This window comes from Chelon labrosus (assembly GCF_963514085.1).
Source record: "Chelon labrosus genome assembly, chromosome: 22".
Classification (NCBI taxonomy): domain Eukaryota; kingdom Metazoa; phylum Chordata; class Actinopteri; order Mugiliformes; family Mugilidae; genus Chelon; species Chelon labrosus.
The window spans coordinates 3,275,662-3,285,621 of NC_140355.1; the positions used below are offsets into that span (position 1 = coordinate 3,275,662).

Consider the following 9,960-nt stretch of genomic DNA (forward strand, 5'->3'; position numbering starts at 1 on the left):
TTAAATGCTGTGTATTGTTTATTTGTGAATCCGGATATCGCCGCAACCACTGTAACGAGGACTGCCCCTTTAAATGCCACCTGTAAACAAACATGGCGCCTTAACGACAGTGAGAAGAATGTCGACAGACAGAAAGAGAAGTACGTCTTTGTCACTGCACTGATGAAGTACAAAACCGACGAAACTATTTAAAAGTGGCGGTCAGTTACGATTTTTACACACTACAGGCCGCCGTGCACTGCCTTTAGACGACGTGTGTGGGTTGTCGCAACTTCTTACGTTTTACGGCAGCGAGGGTACAATTTGATTGGACGTTTAGTGCCGTAAACCGTGTCGGTTACAGAACGCATGGGTCGGGGTTGGTGCAGCGTGTAAATCTGACATGTAAGTTACTCCAGTAAAAACGTTGTTTTCCTTGATTTTGAGAATATAACAACGTTCGTTTTTGTATACTAACTGTTTCTGACATTCATTATTTATGTTATTTGCAAACTAGTTTGGGGAAAAGTACCCTTTAGCCATGTAAAAGTAGCTACAGTACAGTCTTAAACTAGTGTAATCAAAGCAAATGTGCTGCGTGTTAAAGTCAGTAATTTCTTACAAGTATAACATGCCCGAATAAGCAAACACAGATAGATTTATGTACTGCGTCAAATTATTTATTCTTTAATCGTTAGAAGCATTTTCTTGCAGTTTGTGTTCTGACAGCGTCTCTTACAGTATTTGGAGAATTTCTGGTAGAAGTAAGTAGAAAAAAACTGCCAAATTAGAGATTAGGATAGGATTAGAATGGGATTATAAATACTATTTACATCTGAAATGCGAAGTGTCTTACGTGTTTTGATTTTTATGATTTGGCATGTGTCTTGACCGTGTGTTTACAGGTCATTACATTGCACTGTGTTCTCAACTCAACCTAATGTTAATCTAATGTTGTACCTCGTACTCCATTTAATACTGATCTACAACATTCATGTGTTCTATATAAATCCAGCTCCCTTCATACCAGTAAACTGTGATTAACTGCAACATTACTGCAAACTTTCATTTAACAGATTTTACAGATTATTGTACCTCATCTAGAAATGTGTCATATTGAAGCTATGAGTTGCCAGTCAATATATAGTCCTGGAGATATACATTAATCAGCCACAGCATCAAATCAAAGTGAATAATGTTGATGATCACATGTAATGTTCTTCTGGGAAACCTGGGTCCTGGCATTTATGTGGAGGATGCTTTGATACGTAAAACCACTTGCACATTGTTGTAGACCAAGCAAACCCCCATGGCAACGGCAAGGGGGTTGAACGAGACCAGATGGGTCAGCATTCAATCCCCATGTACATCAACAAGTCACCACTTTTAATTGGTACTGACCATTGCAGACCATAAGCAAGACTCACAACTCCTGCAGTTTGGGAGATGCTCTGACCCAGCTGTTTAGCCATCATACTTTGGCTCCTGTCAGAGTCGCTCAAATCCTTCCACTTGTCCATTATTCCTGCACATCAACATTAAGGACATGTTCACACACTGGATACCCACTACCAGGTCCCATGATAACGAGATAATGGGTATTATTCAAATGACCAGTGATTATGACCAGTCAGTCATAATGTTATGGCTGATCGGTGTATGTGACGGTGTATGTAACATTGTTTTTACAACTAAGTCTCCTTAGTATTTACCTGTATGTCTTTCTGCTGTTGTCCTCATCTCTGTTTTCCCATTAGTATGGAAGCCAAATCCAAAAAGCCATTTTCTCCTAAGGGTGGAAAGAAGTTCACCCAGAAAGGAAAAGGTAAGACATGGACTCATATCAGCCAGCCATGTACACCGTGTCACTTTAAAGCAGCACTGACTCTGGCGTGTCTCGCTCTGTCCAGACTCCATAGGGACCAAACTTGGTGGTAAGCCAGGCGGCAAAAAGCCCTTCAAACCGTACAACAGCACAGAGAGGAGAGGCGGACCGGGGAAGGGTTGGGATGCTGGCAAGAAAGATCAGAAACAGAAATTTGCTTTCTCCAAAGCTGGGAAAAAGCCGCAGGGGAAGAGAAAACTGCCAGCCTATGAGAAAGAAGAGGGTGAAGGTGAGAAAACGATTCTGTTTTGCTAACTTAACAACAGTCTCAACTGAAGATCTCATATGCCGCTTAAAGTAAAAGTTGTTGTAAGTACAACTGAAGTTTTTCCAGTTTGGGCTCCCAGCTGCTCTTGTTGGGGTCTTTTTCTGGATGACCTTACAGTTGTATGCAAATGCTGTGATACTGTTTGTGTGTGAGATCAGGTCCGAAGGCTAAGAAGGGGAAAGGCGAGTTCAAAGCAAAGGACCAAGTGTCTGATGCAGAGGTGACAATGAACCGGCAGCAGAGGAAGAAGGAGATAAAGAAGAACCGGCAGGAGGCGGAGAGGAAGGACATGTTCCAGATTGTCTGTCGGTCCAAACAACTGTGGGGAGACCTCAGGAAGTACGCACAGTCAGCTGGACCCCATCGCCTCTAATGAGGGCTCATTTAGTATTTGTAGACACCAGTACACAGATTTTACTTTGTGTCTGCTGCTGCCGCCAGCTCATTGACAGATGATATGTGTCGACAGGAAAAAATGTGACGAAGAGTTGAAGAAGAAACTGATGAACGAGCTTCACGATCTGATCCGCGGAAAGATCAAACAGGTGTGTGTCATCCGTTTCGTGCACACGTGTAGTTTTGATTGTTTATAGCGGCAGATGAGCAGAAACTGGAGCTTCTCCATCCCGTCTATCCCGAGCCGCTTCTTGTGTTTTGTCTTAATCTCATGGAACGTTGTGGACTCTGGTGTGACCGCGCTCTCCTCCTTCCAGATGGCATACGCTCACGACTCCGTGCGAGTGCTGCAGTGTTTCATCCAGTTCGGCAGCCACGCGCAGAGAAAGGAGGTGCTGGAGGACATCAAAGGTGAGTGCCGCCGTTTGTGCGTCTGCATTTCCCACGGAATGAGCTGAAGAAGATGGATGGAGAATCTGGAAAATGAAACAAATATGAGCAGAGCCGCTCTAAACTTGTATTGTCTGTCCTTTGTTGTCTCCCGCAGATGACATTGTTAATTTGTGTAAGTCGCAGTATGGCCGACATGTGGTGAAAAAACTGCTGATGTACGGGTGAGTGGGATCAGATTATTATTTTTTTCTTCTTTCTCTCCATCACCACACAAAATCCACTCAAACAGTTTGATTAGCCTGGTAAATCGTTGCCAGAGCATAATCAGTTCCCAACAGGCCACGTTCCACTATAAAAAAATATTGTGGATGTATATGTTTATCCAAGAGACGTGTATTTATTTCCTCCACAGGGATAAGGAGCTGGTGGCGGGCGTCATAAAAACATTCAAAGGTCACGTGCGGCCGATGCTTCGCCACGCCGCCGCCTCCACCATCATCGAGTACGCCTACAACGACAAGGCCGTGCTCGCACAGAGGCTCATGCTCACCGACGAGCTGTACGGCAACACCTTCGCTCTCTGCAAGGTAAACACACACACACACACATAGCTACCTGCACGGTTGACGCTTGAAGTCTTGGAATTGTTGTGGGTGTGCGTTGGAGATAAATCCCTTGGTCCTCAGATTTTAAAGGGGCTTACATAAACCTGCGTGGAGAGATTGATAGCGTATTCATGGCTGATGAACATGCCTGTGTCTGTGTCCAGTCATCACAGTGCAACACCCTTGAGAAAGTTGTGGAGGTGAACCCGGACAAGCTGAACGGCATCATCGACGAGATGAAGCAGATCCTCACGCCCATGGCTCAGAAGTAAGAGCAGAAACGGCAACGCAGCATCGTGTTTTTAATCCGTTTTTATTTGTATTTCTGTTCAGTTTCATTTCCAGCGTGGGTTTGCTACTTTCAGTTTGTTTTTTTTGCATATATTTGCGGCTTTATCATTTAAGTTTTTTTTCTTTGCATTTTGACTTAACATGTGTTGTTGTGGTTTCAGAGAACAGGTGATCAAACATTCTCTGGTTCACAAAGTCTTCCTGGATTTCTTCCTGTTTGCGCCTGACAAACAGAGAACGGTAAGCAGCTCTATGAAAACCCATTTTTGTTTTTACTGTTTCTCCAATAAGGCTCTACAGTTTTATTAGAAAAAGAATCTACATAATCGAAAGGCCCGCAATATTAAATGTCACCACTGACCTGTTTTCCTCTCACCCTGCGCTTGTTCTGATCAGGAGATGATCGAGTCCATCAGAGAGTCTGTCGTCTACATGGCTCACACGCACGATGGAGCCCGGGTGGCGATGCACTGTCTGTGGCACGGCACAGCCAAGGTTTGTACTCATCCCTCAGATCAGCTGATTCAGATTCTGTAAATGTTACATCTTATAATATATGTTCCATGGGAGCCACATAGGAAATACAAAGTCAACAAACTTAAAGCACAACATGTTATTAGCCATTTGGGAATCGTGCTCCAACTTACTTCCCTTGATTCCACAAACTGGATATGTAGAGGACAGATAAAAGCTCAGCTCATTTCTTCTGCTTTACATGTATAACATAAGTTGGAAACCAGAAACCAACAGGTTTTCAGCTTTGTTTGCTGCTAAAATGATTAATGAGCAGTGTTGCCAGTTATCTTGCACCAGCTAGCACGTTATTCCATTGTTATGCTCCATATTGCCAACAAAACTAGCAACTTCAGGAGTAATCAACAGAGCTCAGTGATTTTAAGATTGACACCTTCCACACTTTCTCTCCATCTGCCTCACAGTGGCAGCATATCATTGATAAACTTTAATCTTGTTTCAGGACAGAAAAGTCATCATCAAAACTATGAAGACGTACATGGTGAAATTTGCCACGGTGAGTTGTCCCTGCTCAATGATTTAATCATGCATGCGTCGATAGAAGCTGATTGTCTGTCTGTATTTTATTAGTTCATTGGATTTTAGAAAATGTTTTAGTATTTGTTTACCTGGAAGTATTGTATGGTTATTGGAGTCAAAGGCCCTGTTTAGACCTTGCATTAACATCCAACCTGGACAATCTGAACACAAGTCAGCTTTAAGTAGCTGTCTACGTCTGTCTCCAGATCCGATCTCAGTTTCACACTCATTATGCAGATAAACCCAGACACCTTTTGGGCGCAGCAGAATATCTTAACAGCTGCTGTCTCTGTTGTATCAGAGTGTGCATCATGATGTGGGGAAATGATACATATTTTGGAACAAGCTTTAAAGTCTCTTTCACTCCCTGATGGCACACACATTTAAGTTATTTATTTGTCTTCACCCTGATTTTAGAGACCTACGCAATGCTTTTTTTATGTTATGTAACCCTGAAAACTTCCATACGCACCGCAATTTCATGGCTGTGCTGTTTGAAGCAGTGACAGAAAAATCTCCAGTAATAAAAGCTAAGTAAAGACTGGTCATTGCTGAGGAAATACGAAACCTGACTCCATGCAGGCGGTTGGATTTCTCGGATGCATCCGGGGTGTGTTCACACCTGCACTTTGAGGTGTTCACTAGCGAATTAATGTTAATGCAAGGTCTGAACGGGACCGGGATGATGTCCACAGTGAAGCAAGTTAGAATTATTTGTTGGTCCTCAAGTGAGCTGAGAATATATGTAGACAATAGAAAATGACGTGTCTGGTATCTGTGCACAGGGGGAGTATGGTCATCTGGTTCTTCTGGCCATGTTTGACTGTGTGGACGACACCAAGCTGGTCAAACAGGCAGTCCTCTCAGTAAGTCTGAAGTCATGTGCTTTGAAATTGGACAATCTTTAGATTCTTCACTGAAATGATCACCAGTTGTAAATGTTTTTAGTAATGGTCTCATTTGCGTCCCGTGTTCAGGAGATCTTGTCGTCCCTGGACGAGGTCATCAGCAACAAATACGGTAAGAAGGTTCTGCTGTACCTGCTGACCCCCAGAGACCCCGCTCACCTGCTGCCAGAGATCATCAAGGTGTTGGAGCAAGGAGACGGAAACGCACACAGGTAAGAGCTCTCTGAGAGTCTGTCCATGTTGATAGATGTGAGGTTCCACCAACACAAAGGAGGAGGAACCCGAGGCACAGCTGTCAGTTACAGGCAGAATGAAAAATACATGTAGCATTACAACAAAACTACTGAAGAAATAATAATAATAATAATAATAATAATACTAATATATACACAACTTTAAGTACTTATCTCTGTTTGCAGTCTAAATGATGAAGAGAGGATGTACAAACAGTGACCTTAATTCCTCTGTATTTTTAAAAAATACACATTTAAATATTTCACTGGTTCTCCATCACAGCAACAGAAGAATTTAACAATAATAAAATGCCTTTGATATGTCAGTTACTACTGCTCTGCTAAGCTAGGCTAGTTAGCTTTTAAAGAGTTCTTTATCTGGCGTACCTTTTGTCTTTGAGTTGTCTCTACTTCCATCCTGTTGTTGTCAGTGTGATATCTCATTCATGTCTTGGCTGATTAGATTTTAGTGGCCAAAGTAGATTTCACTGTAACATGACGTCCATTCTATTATTGTGAATGATCCCAAATTCTAATCCGTATTGGAAAAACACGGAACGCAAAAACAATTCCTCCGGCCACAGCTGTCACCAGCGTGAGGATGAGATTTGTAAGAAGCTTAACTATGAAAATAAGGATGAAATCTGATGTTTTATAGATTGACGTAGTCGGACTCGATTATGTTTTCCATAATATGAGTCTGCTAACACTCTATTTGGATTTTATGCAGTACAGTGAAAAAAAACCTACACAACTGGATAGTCCTCCAACCAATCAAAGCTATTTTGTTGTAAAAAAATTGCTGGAGAATATTTGGTTCTCAAGCTGGTCTGGCTTCCACACTATTAGTTTTATAGTTTGATAGAAAATAGCTTCTTTAGGACTTTCAAGTTTGATCTTGTGTATAAGTTAAATATGATTGAAGTAAGGTTGATGTAGTACTATGTCAACCTGTTGTAATTCCTGTCCTTGACCAGCAGATGTCAGTGTTAACTTCCTTTTAGAGAATATTATTCATAATGCTACGATAACAAGCACGCAATTTTGCATTTATCAGCTTTTCTTTTTTGAAAATTGTACTTCAGTCTGATAATAAAACTCAGACTGAAAATGTATGGCATCATTGAGTGTTCTATAGAACTGGTGTGCTTTAAAGCAATTTGTTGTTGATTCAGTCAGGTGAGAATAACCTGTCTGACAGTATCACATCCACTGATCACAATGATCTTAACAGAAGGAACGGGATGGATTATTTAGTGGCACAACTCTGCTTATAGAAATGAACTGAAACAGTCTATTATGATGTACGGAATGAGAAAGGGTTTGACGTCACGTTTCCTCCTCTCCAGCAAAAAGGATGTAACGGTTCGAAGGAAAGAGCTGCTGGAAGTTGTCTCCCCGCTGCTGCTGGATTATCTCCGTGACAACGCTGCTACCATGGTGATGGACAAAGCGACCAGCGTCACCATTAGTGACATCTTGGCGTCAGCCTGCGGTGACCTGCGGCCCGCCATGACGGCCGTGGCTCAGCTGGCCAAGCAGGCCTTGGTGCCGGGAGGGATCGACGGACAGGTGAGGGGGATGGAGTCTAACTGAATCAACATGTAACACTTCATAACCACGTGGAAGGAGGACACATAATAGTTTATTATTAAGATGGTTACTAAAACGGCTAACAGGCTGGTTTCCTCATAAGGTAATATAATACAACATGTTTTTCCTGATATGGTTGTTTCATCAGTGTTATTTCCTCTGTAGCTTCACATAGCAGAGCATCCAGCAGGACACCTGGTGCTGAAATGGCTCATAGAGCAGGACGTCACGTTGGCAGAGGCTGGAAAAGAAGGTAAGAACACGGCAACACACACCCACTTTAAATATACATATGTGGTCTGGACTGGGTTTTAAAAAAAAACTCTTTTCCAAATCATATTGATTTATAAAATCCACCGATCAGGCATAACATTATGACCACTGACAGGAGATGTACATAACATTGACCATCTTGTGACGATACAATGTTCTGCTGAGAAACTTTTGGACCTGGCATTTATGTAGATGTTACTTAGACATGTAGCACCCACCTAGACCAGACCAGGCACCCCCACCCCATAGCAATGACACTCCTTGATGGCAGCAGCCATCCCCATCAGGATGCAGCCTGACACAGGCACAAAAACGGTTTAATTGGAATAGAACTGATTCAGGAAATGAGTAGCAGCACCGAGTCCTACTGTGGTCTAGCTCTCTCTCTCTCTCTCTCCTTCCTTCCTTCCCTGTGTTTAATGTCCACCTCTCTCGCCCTCTCAGAACGTTTCGCCAGGATTCTGGTGGACACCGTTGGAACAGATACAATGAAGAGCTGGGTCAAAGTCAACAGAGGAGCCATGGTGCTGTGCAGGTCGGTGTGCTTCCACATCACAATAACTTGCATTGACTTTCAGGGGACTGACCATAACCACTAGTTGCCTAACCTTAACCGTGTTACTAAAATCTAATGAGTTCTTGTGTGACCATGGTAACAGATTTATCTCCCAACAACACGAGTTACGGTTTTCAGGCTTCTTGACTGTTGAAGATTTGTTGCATCTTTCTTAGACATTTAATAGCAACTAATATGTAGAAGAGTTACTCTGCAGAATCAGGAGTGTTTATGGAGTCTGAAAATATTTAGATCTTAAGTCAACTGTCCCTGTGCCAAATCAACCTTGCAAGTCAGGACATTGTTCCCAGAGCTTCTGTCGTAAATTAAACCTGCTGGAAAAGGATGTCTGCTCACAGCGCAACCTCTCATTTCTGTTTGTGCAGCCTCCTGAACAGCTGCGACAAGTCCGTGGCTGCAGAGGTGAAGGCGGCACTGAAGTCCATCACATCAGAGCTCAAGAGCATCAGCAACAACAAAGGAGTCGAAATCCTTCTGGAGAATCTGAACAAGTAGAGACCTTTAATTTCAAAAAAACAGTTGACATTAAACACATCACTTCCTCTGCAGCAGTGTGGCATTTTCTCAAGGAAATGCACCGTATGAAGCAGCGGATGGGAACGTTTTTAAGGAGGTGGAAACAACTGGTGTGTAATTTCAGTCCCTGATGGGAAAATGGACGTGAATTTGTTTGGAACGTTGTAATCAGAGTGTTTGGAAGATGAGCGGATGCTACAAGAGAATAATATTACAATACACAGATGGCAGTTTTACAGTACATCGACAGTAGATGTAACCAATAATCAGTACAAAAGCAAAGTCATGTCATACTCTTAACAAGCTTTTCTACTTTCCCGGGTTTTCAGTCACTGTACTTTCATTTGAACTCAACACTTCCTGTCGGTGTTTCATAGTGATCAAGAGAACTGCAGAGTAGAAACTGCAGTTTTTCTGTTTGGAAGAGAGACGCATGACATGACTGAAGTTTGCAACGACAGGAAATAATCAGAGACCTCTTATGAAAATTGCCATCCTGCAGTGGTCCAGGTTTTGATATATTTGTCTCCACCCCAGTGCTTTGGAGGTAAATGGAAACCAGACGCATATCTCAAAGCCATGACGAATCAAACCACAGTAATCAACATGGGTAAAGATAGATCCTAAAGCTTTGCCACTAATGTGGCTGAACTGGCCCTTTAAGCAGGACTCGTGGACGCTGGGGCTGGACAGTCAGTTTATGTATGTGAAGTTGTCCTGGGTTCAGATTTTGTATGTTGTAATGTTTGTTTTTGCATAATAAAGACGATTGTGACCATGAGATAAGCTGGAACTGTTCTCTAAAACACACTGAAGGGTATTCATTGAATTCAGGACTGCTCGTACTAAAACAAAATCATCAAACAGATTTAATACCGTTATTTGAGATTCCTCTGAATTGACTGTATCGATTAATTACACCGATGAGCCATAACATTATGATGGCTCTACATTACATGCTGCACAAAACAGCCTTGACCTGTCGGCACA

At 42.4% G+C, this 9,960-nt stretch overlaps 1 protein-coding gene across 1 annotated transcript; it reads left to right on the plus strand.

Annotated features, from left to right (window-relative positions):
• Positions 1-348: 348 nt before the first annotated feature.
• Positions 349-9,750, plus strand: pum3 (pumilio RNA-binding family member 3). The gene is made up of 18 exons (XM_084572730.1): positions 349-384; positions 1,737-1,804; positions 1,890-2,093; positions 2,291-2,471; positions 2,602-2,677; positions 2,846-2,939; positions 3,076-3,142; positions 3,334-3,508; positions 3,691-3,794; positions 3,979-4,057; positions 4,214-4,312; positions 4,794-4,847; positions 5,656-5,736; positions 5,848-5,990; positions 7,361-7,583; positions 7,770-7,857; positions 8,322-8,412; positions 8,820-9,750. The coding sequence occupies exons 2-18, from the start codon at positions 1,738-1,740 to the stop codon at positions 8,947-8,949; spliced, it is 1,956 nt and encodes a 651-aa protein (XP_084428856.1). The 5' UTR covers positions 349-384; position 1,737; the 3' UTR covers positions 8,950-9,750.
• Positions 9,751-9,960: the final 210 nt, after the last annotated feature.